The following is a 27173-nucleotide window of genomic DNA, read 5'->3' as shown; positions in this document are numbered from 1 at the left end:
ATACCCCCTGCCTGCCCTCCTCACCCCCAGTCCAAGATGCTCAGAGTAACTGGGGTGGGGTCAGTTCACAGGAAACACGGGACACAGTGAGAATGTTTGAATTTTCTACTTTTTTATTCAGAAAACTCACTGGGCAACTTTTTGAAGAGCAAAAGTCAGATGTAGAGTAAACTTGTAGCCTTGTTCAAGTCAGAAAGACCAGTGTGCTTGCCTGGGATTTGGAATCTTAATTTCAACCCAGGCTGTCTGTTTAGCAGCTCTGAACCCTGGGCACTTGCTCATAAGCTCTGGCTTTTGTTGTTTGATTTATTCACTACATTTGCCTCCCAGATTTCAAGCTTGTTAAAGATAAGGTTCTATTTTGATGATCTATTTTTAAATTCTTGTGTGTGTGTGTTTGCATCCTCAGGATTTCTGAAACCAGGGGCTCATGTCAAGCCAGGTGAAACCTTCACCTACAGGTGGACAGTGCCTGAGAGCGTCAGCCCGACAGATGAAGACCCCCCCTGCCTGACCTATCTTTACTTCTCAGCAGTCCAGCCAATCAAGGACACTAGTGCTGGGCTCGTGGGGCCTTTGCTGGTCTGTAAAAAGGGTGCCCTCAATGCCGATGGGACACAGGTAGGCCATCAGTGCCACCACATTCTCCCCAGGGATGTAGGTGGGAGGGACCAGCAGTGTGCTGGAGATTAAGCAGCAATGGCCAGTGACAAAGCAGTGTCTCTTTCTTCTGAAACTTACTTGTGTGGTTATGAGGGTTTGTCTAATTTTTGAAAAGTTAAGACCATGACCAAAGACAGCAATATGTAGAACACAGGAAGAGCAGGTGGGTAGGAAGGGGACCACTGAGCTTACATAATATCATTGAGAGAGAGGCAATTGGATAGCATTGCTAAGGATCCCTGTGAGACAAGCTACAGGATAGAGGCTGGCTTGGATAGCACACGTTAGGCATGCGGGAAAACAACAGACAGACCACACTCAGAGTCCTAATTTAGGAAGTGATGGGTGAGTCTATGCTAATGTTGATGACCCACTTTGTGTGAATTTTAGGACTAATTCAAGCTGTATGTTGTATGTCTTTGTTTCTTCGTTTTCTCTAGAAAGGAATAGACAAGGAATTTTACCTACTGTTCACAGTCTTTGATGAGAATCTCAGCAGGTATATTGATGAAAACATCCAGAAATTTACTTGGCATCCCTTCAGTGTTGACAAAGAAGACAAGGAATTTGTGAAATCCAACCGGATGCACGGTATGAAAAGCTGAGGCTCTCTGGGAAATTAGAATGAGCGACTGCTGCAAGGATTAATTCCTCAAACACTAGTGCTTCCCACCTCATCTTAATGTGGGAGAAATGACTTGATTCTTTTTCAGTTTCTCTTTATATCATAACGGCAAACCACCCAGTGGTTGTGACTAACAGAGGATTCTATTGGTCGCAGCTGTGTTGCCTATGCAGCCAGGCAGAGCCAGACACCAGTACCTTGTGAGAGTGAGAGCTAGGCAACTCACTAGCATACTGTAGCATTTCAGTATGTGTGGGGCTGTGAGGGCTCCCATTTCAGCTCCAAGCATAACATTTTTATTACCTTTAAAACAATATAGAAGAGCGCATAAATAGACTCTCAAATCCCTCCCTTGTTCCCAAAGCCCAAGGTTACAATAACCCGCAGCAATCAGGTCACAAACTCCCATGATCCTCAGTGCTCAGGTCCAACAGATCCCCCTCTTGGACCTGTGGAATTCAGGGAGCAATGACCTTCAATCTCAGCTTCCAGGAGAGCTTTGCTATAACTGGACATGAATTTGTTTCTGACGTTTGTTTGGCTGTATATTTGTAAGACGGGGGCTCTTGTATACCAGACTGGCCTCAAACTTTGAACACCTGATCCTTCTGCCTCTACCTCCCCAGTGCTGGGATTACAGGCATACGTAATTATGTTTTTTAGTTGACAATAAAAGGGAGAAACCAAGCTGTGAGTGAGGATGTGGTCATGCCATAGAGGAAAGCCAAACTTTAAAAGAAAGGTATCCTTAGAGACGCTCTGTGTAGAAAATATAACACAATTGATGTGTGGTGGTATTGTGTTCACCAAAATATTGTGTACCTTAATAAACTTACCTGGGGTCAGAGAACAGACAAGCCACTAGTTAGTCAGTGATAGCACACGCCTTTAATCCTAGTATTCCAGAGACAGAAATCCCTCTGGATCTCTGTGAGTTCAAGGCCACATTGGAAATAGCCAAGCATGGACACGCCTTTAATCCCAGAAAGCCAGCCTTTAATCCCAGGGAGTGGTGGTAGACAGCAGAAAGATATATAAGGCGTGAGGACCAGAAACTAGAGGCATTTGGCTGGTTAGGCATTTGGCTGGTTAAGCATTTGGCCTGGTTAAGCTTTCAGGCTTTGGAGCAACACAGTTCAGCTGAGATTCATTCTGGATGAGGACTCAGAGGCTTCCAGTCTGAGGAAACAGGACCAGCTGAGGAACTGGTGAGGTGAGATAGCTGTGGCTTATTCTGTCTCTCTGATCTACCAGCATGGACCCCAATAACTCGTCTCGGGTTTGATTTTATTAATAAGAACTTTTAAGATTCCTGCTACATCTGGCGCCCAACGTTCGTGTTAGGAATTCATGAAAAAGCTGTTTGCCTGTGGCCTTGTGAGCCCCAGCTCAGGCCCAAGCTACACTCAGCCGGTTGTGGTGGCGCACGCCGATAGGATTTGCTGAAGGAGACAGAGGCAGGAGGATCTCGAGGTTGAGGCCAGCCTAGGAGGCTTGGGAGAAGCTCGGACGGAGCCACAATTAGTGGTGGGACCATGGAAGCAGTGGCTACTGCTCCACGTTGCCAGCTCCTTCTCATCGTGTTGGTGACTGCGATGATGCTGCTACCTGGGACGAAAGGTTTACTGCTGCTGGTTCAAAGAAGAATTGCCAGGACCATCGTGTTACAAGAAAGCATCGGCAAAGGTCATTTTGGAAAAATTTGGCAAGACAAATGGTGGGGAGAAATTGTTGTGAAGATTTTCTGTTCTAGGGAAGAATGTTCATGGTTCCGAGAGACAGACATTTATCAGACTATGATTGCTCCAAACCACAGAGGAGGCACAAAAAAAAAAAAAAAAAAAAAAAAAAGTCTGCATGGAACCATGACCACACCTAACAGCAACTTTGAAATCTTCAAAAGGACTATGGTAAAGCCATTAAGCTGATTAACACCACGGAAAGATCTGCTTTGGACTACAAACTGCTTAGGACAATTTTGAGATGGCTAGCTGAGATGATCCAGCCTGACAGACTACTTGAACAAGGACTTGAAACAAGCCCTGAACTTTCCTATTATGCAGAGACTGGACAAATGATACAGGACTTGATGATTAACCCAAAAATTTTCTTTTCAAGATTCCCTAAAGATATCTTCACCCCTAGAAAGCAAAAAGAAAAAGAGAATATAGATATGAGATAGATCATCGAATCTACTCTGAGAAAAAAGATAAAGAAATAATAGGATAAATAGGTGGATCATTGAATCTACACTGAAGAAAAAGGGGAAGATATAAAAATGACAAAAGGTAGACTACTGATTCTATTATGAAAAGAAAAAAGAAAATATGGATATGATAAGTAAGATAAAAAGGGAGATTATGGAATCTACTTTTAAAAAGGAACTACTTCTTTTAAATAAGTAATGAATATTTTTTGGTCTGAGTTTATCAGATGTTACTGGACTTTACATTGGTAATATATATAATGGAATTTTTTTGTCTGGATCTGTCAAATGTTAATGGACTAGACGTTGTTAATGTAATCTTGACTGTATATTGCATATACTTATTGAAAATAGTTTTTCTTGTATTAGTTATAAGCTTTTTTTAATTTTAGACAAAAAGAGAGGAGATGTGGTGGTATTGTGTTCACCAAAATATTGTGTACCTTAATAAACTTACCTGGGGTCAGAGAACAGACAAGCCACTAGTTAGTCAGTGATAGCACACGCCTTTAATCCTAGTATTCCAGAGACAGAAATCCCTCTGGATCTCTGTGAGTTCAAGGCCACATTGGAAATAGCCAAGCATGGACACGCCTTTAATCCCAGAAAGCCAGCCTTTAATCCCAGGGAGTGGTGGTAGACAGCAGAAAGATATATAAGGCGTGAGGACCAGAAACTAGAGGCATTTGGCTGGTTAGGCATTTGGCTGGTTAAGCATTTGGCCTGGTTAAGCTTTCAGGCTTTGGAGCAACACAGTTCAGCTGAGATTCATTCTGGATGAGGACTCAGAGGCTTCCAGTCTGAGGAAACAGGACCAGCTGAGGAACTGGTGAGGTGAGATAGCTGTGGCTTATTCTGTCTCTCTGATCTACCAGCATGGACCCCAATAACTCGTCTCGGGTTTGATTTTATTAATAAGAACTTTTAAGATTCCTGCTACATTGATGGGTATGTCAAATCCAGTCTAAGCGTAGTTTGGACCACATGACACTCATATTCCTACATCATCAAAAAGCACATTTCAGGGAAAGTAGTATTTCTAGGTTCATATTTCGTGTTAATTATAAACTGGGTTCTAGTTCCAATATTGTTTGTATGACAATAAAAGGAGAAACCAAAAAACATATTTTATAAGCTGTATTCAAATGGTATTTGATGAATGAATGAATGAATGAATGAATAATGAATGAATGAATGCATGCATGAATGAATGAATGAATGAATGAATGAAAGGTCTAGAAATGAAAGCATTAAATATGTGTCTAGAAACAGAAAAGATTCTTTTCCAGCTCATCAAAGTGCTAACATGAGAAAATTCTAGAGGAATATGGGAACATGGGAAAGTCAATTGATGTTTTTATTTTTATTACACGAATGAGTGTTTTGCCCTCATGTCTGCCCATGGACTATAGGGTCTATGGAAGGCAGAAGAGGGAGTCAGATTCCCTGGGCCTAGAATTACAGATGTTTGCATCACCATGTGGGTCCTGGGAATTGAACCCAGGTCCTCTGAAAGAGCAGCCAGTGCTCTTAACCACTGAGCCATCTCTTTAGTGATTTTTAGAATTACTGTCTTAGAATATGTATTGCTAAATTTTATAATTTTAGTGTATTTTCAGATTTATTGTTAATTCTAGACACCATGTGTCTTTTTCCTAGTAGCAGTCATCCTGTAGTAACAAGATCTCATGGAAAGTTAACATGCTTGAGATTGTCCACGAGCACACTGATAACTGCTTTGTGAGATGGTGTTTTCAATATGACTGCAGAATTGCAATGGGCACTTGTATTTTTTCTTTTAAACTCTTTTGGGGGCTGGCCACCCAGCTCCAAAGTAAATTTATTCTAATGCCTGGCCTTAGCTTGGCTTGCTTCTAGCCAGCTTTTCTAACTTAAATGATCCCTTTTCTCTTTAACTACATTTTGCCTCTAGGTTTTTTACCTGTCTTTATTCTATTTATCTTTCTTTCCTTCTTACTCTGTGGCTGCCTGGGTGGCCCCTGGTGTCCTCCTCTCCTCCTTTTCTCGTTCCTCCCTCTTCTCTCAAGCCCAAATTTCTCCTCCTATTCATTCTCTCTGCCTGCCAGCCCCGCCTATCCTTTCTCCTGCTTGCTATTGGCTGTTCATCTCTTTATTAGACCAATCAGGTGTTTTAGGCAGGTAAAGTATCACAGCTTTACAGAGTTAAAAAATGCAACATAAGAGAATGCAACACATTTTTGCATCATTAAACAAATGTTCCATAGCATAAACGAATGTAACACATCTTAAAATAATATTCCACAACAGGCATTCATCATCTTCTTCCTTCCATTTAGCTATTAATGGCTACATGTATGGCAGCCAGCCAGGCCTCAGCATGTGCAAGAAGGACAGAGTTTCCTGGCACTTGATTGGAATGGGCACTGACACAGACATGCATGGAGTTTATTTTCAAGGCAACACCATCCACCTACGAGGGACTCATCGTGACTCCCTGGCTCTGTTTCCCCACATGTCCACAACGGCATTCATGCAGCCAGACCATGCAGGTAAGCCTGGCAGGGCCATCTCAGGTGATCAAATCCCAACTCATCCTCATACAATTCTCATCCAGGAAAAACTGGTAGACCTTGGCACTTCAAAGACTCCAGAAGCAGATATAGTTTTGATTCAAATCAGAATTCTGGCTATTTTAGTACAAACACATAGAGTGAAAGATAGAGGGGTTGTTAACCAAGACACACAGTTGGGATCCTTTACATGACTTTGTCCACAAATCCCAGATGAACCACATTCACATGAACCTAGGAGAATCCACATAAACCCCAGATGAATCCATGTAACCCTCAGATTAACCCACATGAACTGTGGGAGAATCCATGTGAACTCCAAGTTAATCCACATGAACCCTGGAGGAATCCATATAACCCTCAGGTTAACCCACATAAACCCCAGGGGAATTCATGTGAACTCCAGGTTAACCCACATGAACCCTGGGGGAATCCATGTGAACTCCAAGTTAAGCTACATGAACCCTGGGGGGAATCCAGGTGACCCTCAGGTTAACCCACATGAACCCTGAGCAAATCCAGGTAAACCCAGATGAACCATATGTGAATCCATGTGAACCCCTGGTGAATTCATATAAACCTCTGGTGAATTCCCATGAATTTGAGGCGAATCCTTGTGAATACTAGGCGAATGTGTTAATTCATAGCCATGAAAAAACAGCTCTGTAAAAAACAGATACTTCTTGCTTTCATGAAGCACAAACGTAGCTGAAGTTATTCTTTGAAGCATCTACCTGGCATGGACAGCCTAGTGGATGCTTTAGGCTACGAAGCCGTGGATGTGGCTGTTACTGTAGCCCGGTCTCCTTTCCCTGGGGGTGGATAGTGGTTTGGGGATGAGTTATTTGAGGACTTCTTTATTTTCATTCCCTTGAGCACCCTTGCTTTCCCCAGAAGGCAAGTTGCACTGGGTTTGGAGTCCATGTTGTCCCTGGAACCTCTTCCCTTAGAGATTCCCAACTAAAGAGACCATTAGGACATTTTTACAAAAGATACAGAGACATACGTAAGAGTACAGCTGCTCACCAGAGAGGATGACAACTGTGATGGGCATTCAACGTGTTTCCTTCTCAACATCATCATCAGTCTGAGCAAGAGCCCATGGCAATGCCCCCTAGATGAGCCCCTGACGGGCATCTCCCCTAATCATGAACTTTCTACTTCTTGACTTCACTCTGGAATCACAGCAGAGATGTTTCAGTGTGATCATCTTGAGGCTGGGGCTTCAAAACCTTTGCCCAAGAACGTCCTTCCGTAGCAAATGGAAACTCTGTATTCTTTGTCTTGAAATGCTCCTACAGTGTTCCACCTGTCTGCATGAATATACTCGATCCATTATGAATCACCCAAACCAGGGGCTGGCTGCTTTGAGTGTAATGCAGGTTTTCAAACACACACCAAAAAGGAGCATGGACTGAGAACAGCCAAACCGTTCTAATCCATAGAATCTGGGACTCAAACAGCGCTGGCTGCCATACACTTAGTGATCTGTTTCTCACTCCAGCGCTTTACCCCATGGGCTTGTAAGAATCATCACCTAGTAATGTTTTCTGGCTTGTGTTTGGTGGGGAGCACATATATGTGACTTGCAAAAGGCCTGCTTACTTCAATAATTGCCAAGGTGTCTTCTCTATGGTGTAGAGAGAGGTCTTCCCAAGGTGTCTTCTTTATAGTTTAGAGATAGAGAGGTTTTCCCAGGTATCTTCTCTATGGTTTATAGGGAAGTCTTTTCAGGTGTCTTCTCTATGATTTCATATTATACCTTCCTAGCGCCTATAACGCTAATAATACCTTTTGTATTTACTTTATAGGGATTCTTTTTTTAAAGATTTATTTATTTATTATGTATACAGCATGTATGACTGCAGGCCAGAAGAGAGCACCATATCTCATTATAGATGGTTGTGAGCCACCATGTGGTTGCTGGGAATTGAACTCAGGACCTCTGGAAGAGCAGTCAATGCTCTTAACCCCTGAGCCATCTCTCCAGCCCTTTATTGGGATTCTGTTCAAAGTGGGTGTAATGGACCCATTGAACAAACTAGTTCTTCTCATCCAGAAACAGCAGTCAATATTTAGACAACAGCTCCATATGGAGCAAGAACAGAGCTCTCTCTGTACATCATAGGTAGTTATGGAAAACTAACCAGTTGCCTCTGAGAATAGCCTGTTAGAGAATGTGGAGATTAATCCAACAATTTCATTGATAGTTAATATCTTCAATGATTTTATTTCACATAATTTTATGGTGAGTTTAATTTGAATATCTCTCTCTATATGTATACATATGTGTGTATGCATTCTAAACACACACACATCTCAGATACCAACATATCTAGAAATTCAGTTTTTAGATTACATAAATCTCCTTCAGATACCATTGTTGATACTCTGTAGAGAGCTACAGTTGATCTCTTTCTTTCTCTGCTCTATCCAGCATGATACACAGGAGCCCTCCCTGGCTCAAGGCTGTAATGAAGTAATCCATTTGACTTTCATGCTTACTTGCTTTATAATTTACGAAATCCTTCAGGGAAAAATCCCTAACCATGGCCTAATTTGAACATTGTCTAGGTCTTTCATCTCATAGGTAATTAGTTCCCTATAAACTGGGCTGGGTTGAGAGAGTCATAAGAATCAGTAATTTTCCAGGAGTGACTATAAACAGGTATGTACTAATAGGGATGATCCAGAGAAGTCCTTCCTTGGTAATAATATTCTGATTTCTTCCTACTGCAAATGAATTTTATATAGCATTTTCCCTCCAAAAATATTATAATCAAAGTAATTTATTCCTCACGAGCTCTTCTTTAAAAACACCATGAGGTTGGTATTCTAAAAGTCCACATTACTGATTACTAATGTTGGGATAAGATGTGTAAGTCTGGTAAGATCATCACCACCAGAAATATCAAGTCGTGGGCACAATGCCAAGCCCTTTCTCCTCCAGGTATTTTCAAGGTGTTCTGTTCCACTTTGCACCACTTCGTGAGAGGCATGGGTCAGATCTATGAGGTCAACAGCTGTGGCAACAGGGACCCTTCTGAGCCGCCCTACGGGATGCTAAGAACCTTTTTCATCGCCGCTGAAGAGGTAGAATGGGATTATGCCCCTAACAAAAACTGGGAGTTCGAAAAGCAACACTTGGACGCAGGAGGGGAAAGGTACCATGGGCGAAGCCACGGCTCTTCGGTGGGAATGCGCGTGCTCTGTGGGCCTTAGCACCCTTGGAAACCAAGTGGCCGGGTTTTCTGTGCACAGTTCTGCAGGCAGAGACTTTTCCTTATGAGTATAGAAAATTAGTGATACTCTGTCTTCTCACCTGGAAGCAGGTCACCCTGAGGGCACCCTAGTGGATTCCTGTATTCCTCTCCTAGTCCCCTAGCTTTGATTGGTCTACTTCATGCCTGAGGAGAATGAATGGATGGATGGATGGATGGATGGATGGATGGATGGATGGATGGTGAGTGGATGGACAGATGGATGGATAGATAGACTTTTGAAAGAATGCAGAGGGAGGTATTTAGAGGAAAAGTGGGACCCACAACAATTGTGGGACTGGGAGGAAAATGACCCAGATGAGGCCGAGGAGGTGTGTGGATCCAGGTGAGAAGACGGGCTGCTGTACACCCCATAGTGCAGGGGAGGGGCGCAGAGGAAATACCTCTGGCAAACATGGATCCAGGTGGGGACATCCAGGGATGATCTGAGGCTACTGCCTTGAGAGAGATTCCTGAGTCAGGGTGGGAAGAGCAGACCTCCAAGGCACCCAGGAAATAGAACAGACTGACACTTTGTTGGAGTGACACCAGCCAGGTCACATGTCGAAGCATCGGCGATGCTCAAGCCACACAAAGGTTATGAGTCTTGGTTCTCTACTGTCGTATTCTGAAGTTCGGGGACCAAGCTCCTTGGGGCCCACTGGGAGAGTCTGGGCACCAGGAAGGCATCCCTCACAGACTGCAGACTTCCCCAACTTCACACTGTCTGCTTCACAACCTCCTGCTGCTTGGATACAACCACCTGGCATGCAGACAACCTCCTGCTGCTTAGATGCTACTGCCCTGGCATGCAGATGAGGGAGCCTGGTGGGAAGAGTGAGGGCATCCAGCTAGTCTTTGGCTGAGCAGGAGCTGAATGCAGATGTCCCAGGGAGAATCCAGTTCTCTCCACCACACCGCACTGTCTCCATACTCCCTTTGCTCCTCGCTCTTAGCACTGATCCCAGGCTCTGGTTACCACCGATCTACAAATCCTTATGTCTGCAGCACACAGACACCTCCACCTCTGCTTTCCTTGCTCTCAGCACGTCAGTTCTTTTCTTACTTGCCAGCCATTGTTTTGGGGAAAAGCTACTGTAACACTGCCACCTTAGAGATAAATGAAAAAAAAAAAAAAAGAAATTGAAGTGACTATGGAGAAGGTTTGTCCTGAGGGCAAGAGCGTTTAAAAAGCTGCTCAATTATTCACAAACAATTTGCTAATCTAGACACTGCTTTGGGACAACTCATGCTGCCAGTCCAAGTTAAACACTGATGCTCTCTCCGTGGAAAATGAAAACTAACTTGGCCATCTCTAAAGCAATTATTTCACTCTGCGGCTGCCATCACCGCAGCCTTCTCTTTAACTTACGTTTGAAGCTCCAGTCGATCTGAATGATCAGGGAAGTCTGGCTTCGGGCTCTGGGACTCTGCGACAAATGGTATAGAATAACAAGAGCGTGCTGGTGGGAAGGATGGATAAAATGAATGACTTCCCCACTGCTCTGGTTATCGACCCTAAGTCAACAAGAGTGAGGTGGGGTACGGCACTGCCACACACTCAAAGTGTACCGAAGTCTACAGTTTTACCGGTTTATCTGAGGCACGGGGACAGCAAAATAGCTCAGTAGGTAAGGGACTTGCTGCCCAAGACTGATGACCTGTGTTCAGTCTGCAAAACCTCTCCTGCTCTGACAGCACCCATCACCCCACACACGATGGTGTGCACATGCCCAGTGGCACGCATCCACAGTGTCTCCAGTGATAGGAGCTGAGAGGCCAACGTTCGCTACATGCCAGCTTTTGTGCCTAGGATTTTTTTCAGTACGGGATCAAACCGAGGCCTCCTGCCTGCTACCTAAGCACTGTCTCACTGATATCAACAGCTGCTTGCTTGAGACAGGATCTCACTGAGTTGCCCAGGTTGGAATTCAATTTCTTCCTCTGCTTCAGTCCCTGGAGAAGCTCGAAGGTGTATCTGGCCACACCTCCAGCTTATGCATCTGACTTTGCCCCAAGGCTATTATTTTTGACCCACTTTCTGGCACTAGTCATCTCTGAGACATTTATTGTCCTGATCAGCATAGACCCTCTTGGTGCCTGACTTTCTTCATTGGGCGTTTGTTTAGAATGTGCTGGGAAGGCATTAGGATTCCAGGAAAATGACACATGGACCCATCAGCACAACTTCACACCAGATTTGTGCAACAAGAGGAAATCTGAGAAGTAGATTAAATTGTTAAACAAATGAAGTTACGGTGCTAGCACTCTCGAGCTTGAAGACCAGTATGTGTATAATTTAGCAACCCCAGGAGTCACCATATCGAACATCTACTGAACAGTAATTACACACAGGGTAACTGCTAAAACTTTTATAAACAATGCGTCATAATGGCCTCACAGCACACTTGACTCAGTCAGTCAGCACCTGCCCAGCCTCAGGTTTGATAAAATTCTCATACAGTGATATATGTCTGCCTCTTCCAGCAGAGGAGAGCTGGGAGCTAGTAACAGAGCACAGCCTGGGTCTGTGCCCCGGTCACAAGCGTGGCTAAGACCCACTGGCTACAAAAGCAGGCTCGCTCTCTCCCTTTGTGGTAGCCAGGACCAGAGGTGCTACTGCATCTGTTGAATATCCTCTGTGCGAAATGCTGGGGAAACCCTGTGGAGCACAGACTGGTGCTTTCCCACACTGAACGTGTGGTCCCCAAGGATAATGCTGGAACAAGCAGCGAGGGCCACAATGGCTAACAGACAGGAGGTCAGTGAGAACTCACAGCCCCATCTGGGGGTGGTGCGGGAAGGGATAGTTAACGAAGACTCCCTGGAGGAAGCAGTCTGTGAAATGAGATGTGCAGAGTAAGACAGTACAAGAAGAGGGAAAGAATTCTTGGTAGAGCAACTAACATGTCGAAGGATGGGATGGGTCAAGGACTCACCATACTCAAGAGAGCAAACATTTAAAAGGACACAGTGTCTCGGGGTGGGAAATGCCGCCAGTTGGGTTCAGAACTGAGGAAAACAGATAGTGCTGAGCCAAACTGAGAAGGTTTGCAGAGAGGATCACTGAAAGGTTTCCCACAAGGAAGAGAGGTTCAGCCTCAGAGCTGGGGACCACTGTGTGTGCCGAGAAGAGAGCAGGGAGGAGGCTGTGTGGGTGGCGTGCAGACTGTTCTTGGATTAGAGCACAAGGTGGTTAATTTGGGAGACATGGAAGGACATTCGACTCACCCTGCTTTGGAAGTGAAAGTGACTTTTGTTTCTTTGGGGACAACACCTCACTGCGTAGCCCAGCCTGGTCTTGAACCAGCCACCCTTCTGTCTCAGCCTCTGAGCCGCTGGGATTATAGTTGTGCCACGACACCTAGCTGTTCCTGAGTTTTCTTCTCCATCTTTTGTGACTTACTTCAGTGACAGACACAAAGAGCTGGTCCTTAATTTTCACGGGCTTCACATTTGGAAGTGTGCCTGTTGGTTAAAATATGTTTGTCATGCCCCACTCTCGGAGAATGGAGTCCAGGAAGGCCCTGGGGACACACAGGAAGGGAGCAGCACTCCAGAGTATTCCCACATCACTCAGAAACACTTGAGGTTCCTGTGATAATTTGACGATATCTGAAGAGCTGTGGAAACCTCAGAGGCCCAGTGCACACATCCACAGCCAATGGCAACCGAGGCAGATTTCGGAGTCCTTTCTCAGGCCCACCATTGTGAAGAGGTATTCTTGGTCTGCTTCATGCCACAGCTTGTGCATGTGTGTGCTTTATGTGGTCCACTCTTGGAAAGAGCGGGGGTGTGGAAGGCCTGTCTCAGGTTCCCAAGCACAACAGGGCCGGGATATGTTTACGGAGAAAATAAAGCGGAGAAGCTGGCTTCAGACTGAGTCCAGTGCTGTGAGCTGAGGTCACTGTTAGCACACACTGGCATCTGTTAAAGCGTCTTCAAGCAGGTACACACAAAATCCACTGTTTGTATGGGTTAATAGAACATAAAATAACAAGACCACACATTCGTACATTCACAGTACACACCCTGCAGGCTTGGTCTTCAGAGCGGGGAAGACAGCCCTGAAACCTGGAGGATTTCAGAACTGAGAAGTGTGTGTGTGTGTGTGTGTGTGTGTGTGTGTGTGTGTGTGTGTGTAGGATGTATGTGTGTGAGAGTATATTTGTTGTGAGGAATGTGTGTGAGGAGGGTGTGTATGTATTTATTGTGAGGAGTGTGTGTATGTGTGTGTGTGTGTGTTCTCTGTGAGAAGGGTGTGTGTGTGTGTGTGTGTGTGTGTGTGTGTGTGTGTGTGTGTACCAGCCAGAGAGGCACAGCTGCTGTTGCCCATCAGGATTCTCTCAGGTTAGCCCAGTTGAGAGCCCTGCAGCAGGTGCCCATGCAGGTTTCCAAGGGTGGCCATGGGTCCGTGCTGGGTTGTTTTTATGAGGACATGAGCAGCTCTGAGGTGCTGACTGCTAGCCCTGTTCTCAGAGGTGTTGCAAAGGCCAACTCCCCGGGGAGACCCTGTCCCAGCTGGGGTTGGGGAGCACCACCCCGAGCACCCCAGATAACAGAGACACTCTCGGTCTTCCTGCCTTCTGACGACCTTGATTTCTGATGCCTCTTCTTTGCAGACATGGGGATATATTTATGAATCACACTGAAAACTGGATTGGCTCTCAGTACAAGAAGGTGGTTTACAGGGAATACACGAATGGAGAATTTGTGGAGATTAAAGCCCGGCCACCGAGGGAGGAGCACCTGCAACTTCTGGGTAAGGCATGTCAGCCAGAGTGAGTGGGCAGGCCTCTCTCTGCCCTCCGCTGCCCAGCCCCACCCTCACACACATCAGGATCCCTGTCACCAGGGATGCAACACCTGTCACATCTACCAGGTGTCTCAAGCCCTTGAGCCTCTTTCCGGCCTCTCTACTGAGCTGAGAACTTTTCAGTTTAGACAGCTTGATGACTCAGCACCTCAGGCAGTGTGTCTGCAGGACTGCCTCAAGGTCCTGGCTCACATGTGCAGGGACAGAGAACACTGAGCGCGAGCCTAAAGGAGCTCCCTTGTGAGGTGGATGCTGAGGGTGACGGGTCTCAACCTGACCTGTGGACCTCAGAACTGACCATGCGTGTGCATGGGCGGGGCAGGCTGATGCCCCAGCTGTGTGGCGGCCATCAACAACGCCTTCCTGCTCTCCTTCCTCCTTCTCCTCACCTGGAGTCATTAGACCCACCCCACCTGAAAAGAATAATTTTAAGGCAGAAGACTAGAGGATCTTGGAACTACGTTTGTGCTTTTTACACCAAAGGTAACTGTGAGTATGGGTTACACAGTATTTTCGATATTATAGTGACTGACATGACAACAGCCCGAGGATGATTGCATGCTCCCCTCCCCCACACCTCCATGTGGACTCACCAGCTTGTTTGTTACTTCCACATGAGTAATGCATGAGTCACTCATTGGAACTGCAAGTGCACACAGAGCTCCAAAGAAAAGGGCTGGGCTAGCGGAGGGGGCTGGGTGTACTCCTGAAGAGCCCAACTTGATTGGCAACAGAGGGAAATGAGTGACTTCTATCAGGGGCAGGTTAGCAGCCATCATCCAGTGGAGAGTGAGGCCCTCTCACTCATCTGCAGCTTACAGTGGCCTGGACTTGCAGTAATTCAGTGGGCACGTGGCAGGTCCACCATTGCCCCGTGTCCCATCACGTTGCTCCGTCCGCTGGAAGGCATCTTTTTAACCAGTATAGCTTGTGTGCATGGGCTTGTGCTAAACAGCAATGAACGATGATTTTAATGCGTGCAAAGTGTCTGAACTATACCCACGCTGAGTGCTTAAAGACATAGCCATTCCTTTTTACTTCTGGAGAGAACTATAGTTCAACAGATTTTAGATGGATTAATGGCTTTAGCTATGTTTCTCAGAATCCAAGCTGGAGCTTGCTCCAGTGACAAATGAATGGGTGTTGCCACGCCATTGACCATCCAAAAACATGTCTCTGGATGAATGCAGAACACACCAAATGCCCAAGAGGGAACCTTAGGTGTTAGTTATTTAGCGGCACTCTTACCCTCTGAGGAAATGTCACAAAACACAACAAAATACACTAACAAGTGTTTGATTAAGATAAGAGAGAGAGAGAGATGTGCTCAGGCCTGCAGGAAAGACACGTGAATAAAGATGGGGTTGGAAACATGGCTCCGGCTTATAAAGGCTGGGCCGTGCCTGCGCACACAGGCCTATGTGGCTATTCCATGCATGTATGCAGATCACATGGTTGCGCTGCGTACTTTACGCAACCGCGCAAAGCCACGGGGTCCTGGTCACTCGAGATATTTTGACCCGGAAATGGATAGGCGGAAGTGACTAGGTCTGCCAGGCATGCGCAAACATGCCCAACCGTGGGGGCGTGTTGTGAATCCTTATCATTAGGGATCAGGTGGGAGATGCTTCTGCAAAGGGAGTCTGAAGATGGCTGTGAGCCCCACACTCTAAGGTGTTGGGGGTGTTTCCCTAGTACTGCAAAGCAAGAGGCACCGGCATGAGAAAGCCATCAGGCACAGCCTCTCCCGCTCCAGCAGGTGCAGACTCTTCTGCGTGGACACAAAAGTTCACACAAGGGGCCGGAGAGCATGTGTGCGCTCAAGGCGTCTGGCCTGGTTTCATTTCTGTTGCTGTGATAAGACAAACAAGCAAACAAAGAAAGCTGACAACAAGCAACCTAGATAAGAAAGTTTACTTTAGCTCACAGTTCAGGCTACAGTCTATTTGATGGAGAAGTCACAGCAGCAGGAACTTGAGACAGTCCACACTCAAGAGCAGAGAGGAAGGAATGCATGCTTGATGTTCAGGTGGCTTTCTCTGCTCTCATACAGCCCGGGGCCCCAAACCGGAGCAGACAAGGAGCAGAGCTGTCCACTTTCAGGCTGTGTCTTCTTATATCAATGAAGGCAGTCAAGACTGTCTCCAAAGACAAGAGCGCAGGTCAGCCTGATCTAGACAATCCCCTCACTGAGACCCTTCTCAGCTGATTCTAGGTTGGGTCAAGTTGACAGTTAAACTATCACAATATCCACGTGCTGAGAGTCTGCACTAGACATGCAGTAGTGACATGCTTGTGTTGTCCTGAGTACCTTTACTACCCATCATTCCATGGGAGCCTTGTCATTAGTGCCAACCCCATTTACTAGATCATAAACCATTTGGGTCCCTTAAGGTTTCACACAGGTATTGGCAGTCGTTAGTTTTCTGTTGCTGTGAAAAACACCGTAACAAGGCAACCTGTAGAAGGACGGGTTTTCCTGGGTTTACCGTTCCAGAGGGATAGGAGCTGGCACGGCGCGGCAGACGGCAGGCAGCAGACATGGCAACAAGAGCAGGAAGCTGAGAGCTCACGTCTTTTAGGGCAGGCACAGAGCAGAGAGAGCAATCTAGAAATGTGTAGATTTTAATCTCAAAGCCCATCCCTCCTGCCATACTCCAGCAAGGCTACACCACCTGAACCTCCCAAATAGCGCCACGAACTGGAGACCAAATATTCAAATGCACTTCTCATCCAAGGGATCACAGATTACAACTGAAACTCTGTTGCTCCGGAGCAGTAAGAAGTTCAGCATTCACTGAATACTTGGCTTCGTTGGACAGAAATAAACCCTACAATACACACACAATGCTATTTAATAGTCCTATGGGAACAGTCTTAGTGAACCCATTCTGCAGATGAGGAAATTGAGATTTGGATTACATGATTCACCCAAGGCCTTCTGTTAAGGGAAGGTGGAAGAACTTGAACTCATGTTGGCCCCACTGCTGAGCATGACATATTTGTGATGTCCTGTTGTGTTTTGCCTTTAGGCCCAATGATCCACGCTGAGGTGGGGGACTCCATCCTGATCATCTTTAAGAACAAAGCCAGTCGGCCCTATTCCATCACAGCCCAGGGTGTGGAAGATTCAAACAGTGGGAAGCGTCTCGAAGTGCCTGTCACAAAGCCAGGTAAGTCACACAAGGTCTGCTCCATCCTGATGAGGTCACCAGGATCTCCTCTTCTGGCCTCTGAGGGTCTTGGATAATTCTCTTAGGTGTGTCTCAGCTGCTGCCTAGTCTCCAGGGCTATGAGCTCATCATGTACCAATGACCCAGAACTTGAAATTCTTAGGTCCCTGTCACAAACCTCACAGGGTAGTCAGGGACACCAATGACGAACACACCAAGTGGTACCTTGGGTCAGACATCATATTCTATGTTTGAAACAACAAAAACCAGAGTGGCAAATAGCTAGGCCAGGACCTTGGTGGACGGCAATGGTGACTCTGTTGGACTCTAAGACCCGACCCCTTCACCACACATTGCTCTGAAGTGACCAAGATGAGCTGAGGGGACAGAAGGGACATAACGAGCAATTTCAGGAGGAACATAGATAATACATAAGTTCTAGATGGTAGATAATTTTTTGAAATATTCACATGAAGGTTTTTATATGGTCATAAATATTCAACTCCTTTGAGTACATACTAAGGAACACAATCACTGGGTTGTGTGGTGAGAATATGGTAGTTTTTAATGAAACGGTCAAACCATCTTCAGAAGTGGCTGTACTATTTTGTATTCCCACCTTGAATGAGAGGGCCTTCTTGTCCCATATCCTCACCAGTATTTTCTGTTTTAGACTTTGGTCATTCCAACAGGTGTATGGTGGCATCGGCTCACTACCTTAATTTTCAGTGCCCCAATGACATATGACTTTGGTCATCTTTTCATTACATGCATGCCTTCCTTGATGAGGTGTCTGGTGAGCCTTACCTGAGTTCAGTCCCTGGAACTCATGTGAAAAGTTAGATGTGGTGGCATGCATCTGTTATCCCAGAACTCGTATGGTGAGATGGGAGGCAGACACAGGAAAATCAGCCAGAAACTATAGGCCAGCTCAAGTATGTCCCACAGCAGAGACAGAGAGCCCCAGACTCAATAAAGTGGAAGGCAAGAACTCACTCCTGATAGTTGTCTTCTGACCATATACACGCCATGATACATACCACCCATACTCACACACATCAACATCATGCACATGTACACGCATACAGCAATAATAAATACATTTTGTAAAATAAAAAGTAAGCAGCCCTTATCAATTTTGGCCTTTTAAAATCAGGTCATTGTATTTATTACTTTTTGTTGCTGTGATAAAACACTATGTCTAGGGCAACTTAGAGAAAAAATCATTGACTTGGGCTCACAGTTTCAGGGGGACAAGATCCATAATGTTGGAGGAGGCATGGCATCAGGCAACCGGAGTGAGAAGCTGAGAACTCATGTCTTCAAACACAAGCACAGAGCAAACTGAAAGTGGGACGTGGTTATGAACTCTCAAAGCCCACCTCCAAAGATGCATTCTCCAGCAGGGCCCCACCTCCTAAAGGGTCCTTAGCTTCCCAAACAGTGTACCAGCTGGGGGAACAAGGTTTAACTACATGAGCATGTGGGAGACATTTCTTATTAGACCTCCACAGCCATCCATTCAACAGACATTTACTGAACACCTTTACTTTGCTACCGGACAAACAACAGATTATTCCAATTTAAAGAACACCACACCTGCAGCCACTTGCCTTTCTGAAGCTAAATACCAGCTGTTTGGTCATTCATATGGCAAAGGGGCTTCAAAGAGACATAATAGAAATCACACCTCAAGTTGTATCCCTACCCACTGTTACATTAAAAAAAAAAAAAGTGAGCTGGGCAGTGGTGGCGCACGCCTTTAATCCCAGCACTTGGGAGGCAGAGCCAGGTGGATCTCTGTGAGTTTGAGGCCAGCCTGGGCTACCAAGTGAGTTCCAGGAAAGGCGCAAAGCTACACAGAGAAACCCTGTCTCAAAAAACCAAAAAAAAAAAAAAAAAAAAAAAAAAAGTGAAGTTCCATGGATGCATCACTTCTGTTTTGCTTTGTATACAGACACTAAGGCAAAGGTTCATTGTTCTGATAGGATGGGAATGGGGTGTAGATGGTTCCAAGAAGCTAATGACTGGGAACAAGCTCTTAGTCGAGTCTTCTGCAATGTGGCTATCATGCTGGTTAATATGGATATATTGACTCAGCCTGAGTCAGCCACAGTGATGTGTAGATATGGTGCCTACTCGTAGGGGGTGTGTACACTTGTTATTAAAGCATAAAAAGTCAACTGGGTGTGGTGGTGTGTGCCTGTGAGTACTCGGGAGGGTCAGGTGAGAGTCCTTGAGTCTGAGGCCAGTTTAATCTGACAGCAACAGCGGGAGATACAGCTGTCAACCTCTTCCCCTCTATGCGACACCGTTGCCTACGGGCTCAAGGAGGAGTTCTTTCCAGTAGCCTACACGTGGGTGTATCAGGGATCATGACTTCTGCATAAAAAAGAATTTCATGATCAGCAAAAAGCAAAATTGGAGTTTGTTAAGAAGAGGGCCACACACCCAAGGGATTGGGATGGGCTTCTCAGGGGGCAGAATCACACTCGAGTGTCTTAGCCACAGTTGTGTACATGGCTCTGTAGCTTCTGATGTCACGTTGTACAAATGATGTAATTTACAGCCAGGTTCAAAGATGAGCAAAGTTTAAAGATTCAGTTTAAATGAAACTTACTTAATTGTCTTACTGTAAAGAACTTCCTCTCGTTATATAAATGAAACTGAAACATAGTTTATGGTGTGCTGTTCAAGTTTATGAGGGGTACTGATAAGGATATTCAGAGGTCACGGGGCTTAAGCCATCCTCAAGCCTGGCTCTTTACCTGGTAATGCTCTTGTTTGAGTTACCGCTCAGAAAACAGAGAATGGACTCCGCCAAGGCAGCCTACACAGTGGGTTTTGTTGTTTGTATGAAGCATGGATCTGAGGGACTTCATTCCCTTCTGTGTCCCCGTTTCCTGTTATTTTGTCTTCATTTGGTGCTACATCGGGAGACTTTGTTTCAGAAAACAAAAACACAATCAGAAAGTTAACATTTATTCATCACTGGTAGTGTAAAGCATTGCCTCCATGTATTTAACTATATAATTCCAATTAATCCTTAAAAAAAACCTCAAAACATGAAGACTAACCCGGTTTACTGGTAAGGAAACTGTAGACCAGTGAAGTTAAGTAGTTTGTCAAATATCAGTTAAAAAGTTCCAGCCAGATGTGGCCATATGCTGAGCAGTTGAGGAGCCGAGGAGGCAATAGGATTGTGAGTTTGAGGACAGCCTAGGTTATATAGTAAGACATCCCCCCTCACCAACCCCACCCCCACCCCGACAAAAATACTCTGGGGAAGAAACTTAAGGAAGGAAGAGTTCCAGGTCACAGTTCATCATGTCAGGGAAGTCACGGTAGCAGGAACGTGAGGTGGTGGGTCACGTTGCATCAGTGGTCAGGAAGCAGAGAGAGATGGATGCTGGTTCTCAGCTTGCCTTCTTTTTATTCTGTCCAGGATGCCTGCCCATGGGACAGGGCCACCCAAAGTGACAATGGGTCTTCCCACCTCAGTTAACTGATATTCCCTCCTGGACAAGCTCAAAGGTTACCCTAATCTGAATAACCCCTGTTATCTAGGTCGTATAGCACAGGTCTAACTAGACTAGATGCTGTAGGCATACCTGCAGCCTGTCTGCTAGGTGATTGGAGATCCTCTCTAGTTGGCAATGAGGGTTAATCATCATGGTATTAGAGACAAAATGGAGATCCTTGAGGACAAAATGTGCCAAATTCAAGCAGGATAAACAGTGGACTGTGAAATACATCTTTACGTCCTGAATGTTAGTTGACAATAGAAACATGGAAGCTAAGGGAAAGCAGGATCCTGAAATCACACAGATGTGCTCTACAGTTTGAACCCGTGGGAATCAAGGTGTGAGTTTAGTAAGAACATGTCTGGAAAATGAGAAATTATCGCCACTAACTAGAATATATAAAGATATGCTTGGAGTTCTTCAGGTAAATCTAATAACCAATTTCAATTTTCTCTTTAATTTTAGGAGAAATAAAAACTTACAGATGGAATGTCCCCAAGAGATCAGGTCCTGGGCCCTCTGATCCTAATTGTATCCCGTGGGTGTACTATTCGACAGCAGACTTTGTCAAGGTAAGGTGGAGATTGGAAACCGGGTGGTTGCAAGGTGATTATTGAAGCCATCCCCATTCTGTGGGCACATGTAAAAGTGGTGTGACTTAGAACAGGGGTCTCAAACAATCACCCACTGGCCAAATTCAGCTGCATCCATCCATCCACATCCTTCACCAGTGTAGCAGAGGCAGTATGACCCACAAAGCAAAAAGCAAAAAAAAAAAAAAAAAAAAAAAAAAAAAAAAAAAAAAAAAAAGTTTAGTATACAATGCTTTATAACTATTTTAAGTTTTCTAACTGTTGGTATAGGAATAGAAAAGTGAAACACTATTTAATTTCCAGGTATAGAACCTTCAAGATAATTTAAATCGCATGAGAATTTGCAGTTTGAAAGGAAACAAGTGTCACACAGTAGAATTTGTTTATGATTTTGGGAGGTGGGAAATCTTTTCCTTTTAATTCCATTTTTGTCTGTGTACATAAACACATGTTGCATGCCACAACTCATATGTAAAGGTTAGAGCACAACAAAGAAGTAGGTTCTCTCCTTCTGCTATGTGGGTCCCAGGGATAAAGCTTGTGTCATCAGGCTTGGTGGCCAGTCTTTTTCTGGCTGAGCCATCTCACACTGCCAGGGCTAAAGGACAGAAGCACACCCCAAGCTTAACTTAAAACTACAGAATCTTTGGATCATAAATAGTCTGAGAAATAAAAAGATTCAATGCCGACTTTGAGTTATGTACTCTTGTATGTAAAACTACAGTAGTGTTTAATCACATGACATAAACTGAAGCCCAAACCAGAGTCATAGCCTATGCAAAATGCAATCATTTTTAAAGTGAGGAGTTATCTTCACCTTCCTCTCTCTCAGTGGCACATTTGATATTAGGAATCAATGACCTAGAGTTCAGGAGATAAGTGCACAGGTCATTTGTATATGAAGAGCATGGGAACCTTATTTGTTATTCCAAGTATGAATCTGAAACCTATTGAGTACTTGTGTTATGCAAATTACAGCTGATGTAGAATGGACCAGGGCAAGAGGAGGCAATGTCTACACTAGAATGGCGGCACGTGGGATGATGTCACATTTAACCCCTCATTAACCCTGGTTACTTTTTCCTCCAGGATACATACAGTGGTTTAATGGGGCCTCTCATCACATGCCGAGAAGGGATATTGAACGAAAAGGGAAGAAGAAGTGATGTGGACTATGAATTTGCTCTGTTGTTCCTGGTGTTTAATGAGAATGAATCCTGGTATCTGGATGACAATATTAAGAAGTATCTCAATAAGGATCCACGGGATTTCAGGCGCACAGATGATTTTGAAGAAAGCAACAAAATGCACGGTATGCAGGTCTTTAAAGAGAGGCTGGTGTTGAGACAGGTCACCGCTGAGACCCTAGCCCCCTCCTCTGAACCCTCCTATCCTCCAGGGACGGGAAGAAAGCCCTTTCCAGAGTGAACCAACCTAACCACTGAGGCTCCGAGACAGTTGTTTGGGGCCAGCTGTCATGAGACCGTTAAGCTGTGAAGAAGTAATTTTTTTTAAAGATCAAATTGTCACTTATTGATAAGTTTTAATGTGAATCCATCACAGCTTCTTTCACTGCACATCACAGTGCAGTCAAAATTAAGGGTTTGGATGAATTGTTTGGAACATGAAATGTCACTCATGAACTTTATTTAGTGTGTGTATGTTACTGAATTGGGTGTCATTTAAGGAAGCTTGAGTGATGTGTTTGCATGGACACACCCACACTCTCACCAAGATCTACATTTAAAGATGGGCCTTGCTCCAGGTTTATGAGGATTAGAATATGGTGGTGGGATCCCTCATCCAGACGCTCTTTCTTACCCATCTCAGCAGTTTCTTAACATGTTCTCTGTTTTCAGCAAATGGAACTTACTTGGTTGTGCCATGATGCACAGACTTAAAGGTTGGTAGGAAGCGGAGGGGTGGAGTCACCACTGTAGAATCCAGCCTGCTTTGCTCACAAGGAGGGCTGTTTAGCCTGCCTGATGCTCTCTTTTTAGAGACCCAGTTGTGCTTATTCTGGTTCTTAGAAAGTGAAGCATTAAGAGTACAATGGACACAGATCCAAATGGATTCATCGTGTGTGGGTGTATGATTTATCTTTTACATATGCATGTGTTTTGCACACACATACATGTGCTAGATTCTTTGTGGCTTAGTCTACTCATGTGTAGTATGGAATAAATCTTACTTCTCATCAGTACACTTGCAGTCTACTTCTAAAGAGGCATGCAGAATAAATGAATAAGCACCTTGTTTGTAGTTGGAAGATTTCCTGTATCCTGCCTGGCCACAGTCAGGACAAATCTCTCACCCTTGGCCCTGCAGCCTTTTATAAAATAATTACACAGACATTTAATATTAATTACAACTGCTCAGCCATTAGATCAGGCTTAATACTGACTAGCTCTTACACTTAATTTAACCCATAATTCTTATTTATGTTTAGCCAAAGGTGGCTTGGTACCTTTTCTCAGTTCTGCCTTGTCATCTTGCTTCCTCTATGTCTGGCTGGTGACTCCTGACTTCCTCTTCCCAGAATTCTCCTTGTCTGCTTGCCTATACTTCCTGCCTGGCTACTGACCAATCAGCATTTTATTTATCAACCAATCAGAGCAACACACATTCACAGCATACAGAACGACATCCCCACAGTACCTGCTATTTGAGATGTAGCTCTGAAAGACTAACTGGGAAGGTTTTTTTCCCAGATCCCTACATGCAAAGATTTCTTGGTTATCTGAATTTTGGAACTAGAATGGTGGGACCATTGGCAAGCATGAGTGAGGCTGATTCGTGTCTATCAGGCAGATTAGAATACTAGTAGTGGGTTGGAGAGATGGGTTAGCAGTTAATAGCACTGGCTGTTTTTCTAGAGGATTCAGGTTCCCAGCACCCATATGGCAACTCACAACTGTCTGTAAACTCCAGTTCCAGGAGTTCTGACATCCTAACACAGACACAGATGCAGGCAAAAAAAAAAAAAAAAAAAAAAAAAAAAAAAAAAAAAAAAAAATACCAGTGCACATAAAATAAAAATAAATAATTTAAAAATAAGAATACTAGTAGCCTAGACCTTGAACCATTTCGACCACTGGGGTAAGCAGACTGTCCTCCACTGACCTGAAGTTATTTTATTTTCATCTTCTTAGCCATTAATGGAAAGATATTTGGAAACCTCCCTGGCCTCATAATGATGGAAGACACAATGACTAACTGGTATCTGCTGGGAATAGGAAGCGAAGTGGACATCCACACCATCCATTACCATGCGGAGAGCTTTCTGTTCAAAGTACGTATCCGGGAAGTGTTTGAGGGAGACTCTAAGGAACAGTTAAGGCCTTTCTGACAGGAAGGGAGTTAGTTGGCAATAAGGCCCATGGCAGGCTCACATTAGAGAATAGAACAGGGTGGCCACACCCTTCCCCTGCTGTGTATTTCTTAATGTTTATGCCTATATCATTTCTCATAACCCACCAGCTTCTCTGAGTTTCAGATGAGAGTTTTTCCGTCGGTCTGGCCACAATTGTGACCACCGTGGAGTACGCTGTTAACACCGTCTGTGAACTCCCATGGTGTTTGGGGCTTTCCCTGATCCTCCCGTCCCTTCCCCTCCCCTTCTCTTCCCTCTCCTCCCCTTTCCTCCCCTCCTCTCCCCTCCCCTCCCTTCCCTTCTTCTCCCCTTCCTTTCCCTTCCCTTCCCTTCCTCCCTCCCCTTCCTTTTCCTCCTTCTTTCTTTTCCTTCCCTCTCATCTCAGTTTCCTTTTCTCCTCAACCAGTTAACAAAGCAGGCCTATCTAGCAAAGGAGATAGGTGAGCTGGGCTTCATCTTGACTTCTGCTCGAGAGCTGGGCTGCACCACACACGAACTTCTGCTGTATGGGCAGTGATGGCTGCACAGTGAATCACCTTCGGAGCTGTTTAAAGACCACACCTCACCCCAGACCTGACAAATCTAAAGTCTAAATACTCTGTCATCTCGGGTTCTGTTCTTTCTACAAGAAAGTGGAAACAGAGCCAAATCCGATGCACGAGGAAGCAGGACCAGTCCCACACTAGTGTACAAGAATCAACAATAAGGCCCTGAAACATCCATGTTTCAAAACACATCAGGTGTTAGCCAGCAGTGATTAGAGTGTCACAGATTAGTTTTCAGAAAGTGCCTTTTTCTTTTTTTTTTTTTTTTTTTTTTTCAAGACAGGGTTTCTCTGTGTAGCTTTGCGCCTTTCCTGGAGCTCACTTGGTAGCCCAGGCTGGCCTCGAACTCACAGAGATCCGCCTGCCTCCGCCTCCCGAGTGCTGGGATTAAAGGCGTGCGCCACCAACGCCCGGCAGAAAGTGCCTTTTTCAATACACATTTCTAATATTAAGTTTAATCATAAAATTATAAAAAGTTCATCTTCACATTATATATGTTAAAAATGAAGACTTAATTCATATTGCATAAAATCCCACTTGTTGTAAGATTCTTGTTCTTTTTGTTATCACAGTGGTCTAACCAGCAATCGAAGCAGAGAATCTCCATCACCACCCACCCCACTCCACCCCCGCTGCCCCTGTAGGTCACTTCAGCCAAGCCTGAACATTTGATAGCACCCTTCTATTTCTGCCTCTGCTATAACCTGCATGTATTTCCCCAAAGTCACGTGTTGGAGACTTGATCCCCACTCCTGTCATGGGGGCAGCTGGGGCCTGATGGAAGGTGACCAGTTTCAGGGTAGACTTCTCATGAATGGAGAGATGCCAGTCATGTTACTGAGGCTGCAAACTTGACCTGTTGCTCTCCACGTTGTATCCTTGTGCCTTGAGCCATGAGACAGTGCAGCAAGAAAGCACCCACCAGGTCAGGCCCCTTCGTCCTGGACTCCCACCCTCCCAAACTGCAAGTGAGAATCCCTGTTCCTGGGCCCTTCAGATGGCTCACCAGGCAAAGGTGTTTGCCCTGCAAGGCTGATAACCCGAGTTTGACCCCCAGGACCCACAGTGTAAGGAGAGAACCAGTTCTTCCCTAGAGCTGTCCTCTGACCTCCACACATGCACTATGGCATGCTTATGCATACACACAGACACACACACACACACACACACACACACACACACAGACATGTTAAATTCTAAAAAGAAATTAAAATAAGAAATTTCACAGATTATATATGTAGAGTTTCAGTATTCTGAATATTGTCTAGAAGCCATGCAACTTGCAATATCTCAAGTCTGGCTTGTTTAGTTCAGCATAGATGTTTGGTCTCATGCATCTTGTATATGTGGTAACTTTGTTTTACTCGATGACTGAGTCATTGTTTATCATATGGATACAGTGCAGTTTATTACTTTTCCCAATAAGAACTGTGAGAGTGTTTTCAAGGAGGGTCAAAGTCATTATAAACAGATGCACACATTTTTGCATGAGTTCAAGTTTTTATTTGCTAGAGAAAATGTGCTGAATTGCTAAGCCGTGTGGTAAATGTGTAGTTGGAATTCTCTTTGGGCCACCAACCAGTTCCCAAATAAAGACAAAGAGACTTACTATTAATTATGGATATTAGGCCTAGCTTACACTTGTCCCACTAGCTCTTCTAAATTTAACCTGTTTCTATTCATCTACGTTCTGCCTTGGGCTTTTTACCTTTCTTTCATTCTGAATGTCCTGCTTTGCTGCTTCCTCCATGTCTGATTGGCCCCTGGCATCTCCTTGTTATCTCCTTTTTTTTCTTCTTTAAGCCTAAATTCCTCCTCCTACTTACTCTTCCTGCCCAGAAGT

The 27173-nt window shown here is 44.8% G+C and overlaps 1 protein-coding gene across 1 annotated transcript in view; it reads left to right on the top strand.

Moving 5' to 3' along the window:
* Hephl1 (hephaestin like 1) overlaps positions 1 to 27173 on the top strand; it is a 65987-nt gene that overhangs the window by 33071 nt on the left and 5743 nt on the right. Inside the window, exons 9-17 of the mRNA XM_006990526.3 lie at positions 410 to 621; positions 1104 to 1254; positions 5813 to 6025; positions 8997 to 9210; positions 13929 to 14068; positions 17155 to 17295; positions 21285 to 21391; positions 22502 to 22724; positions 24565 to 24704. Coding sequence (XP_006990588.1) covers positions 410 to 621; positions 1104 to 1254; positions 5813 to 6025; positions 8997 to 9210; positions 13929 to 14068; positions 17155 to 17295; positions 21285 to 21391; positions 22502 to 22724; positions 24565 to 24704 — 1541 coding nt within the window. The remainder of the gene's footprint in view (positions 1 to 409; positions 622 to 1103; positions 1255 to 5812; positions 6026 to 8996; positions 9211 to 13928; positions 14069 to 17154; positions 17296 to 21284; positions 21392 to 22501; positions 22725 to 24564; positions 24705 to 27173) is intronic.

This window comes from Peromyscus maniculatus, chromosome 7, assembly GCF_049852395.1.
Source record: "Peromyscus maniculatus bairdii isolate BWxNUB_F1_BW_parent chromosome 7, HU_Pman_BW_mat_3.1, whole genome shotgun sequence".
Lineage (NCBI taxonomy): Eukaryota > Metazoa > Chordata > Mammalia > Rodentia > Cricetidae > Peromyscus > Peromyscus maniculatus.
The sequence above is the reverse complement of the archived record's forward strand: the minus strand, read 5'-3'. Positions and strand labels throughout refer to the sequence as shown.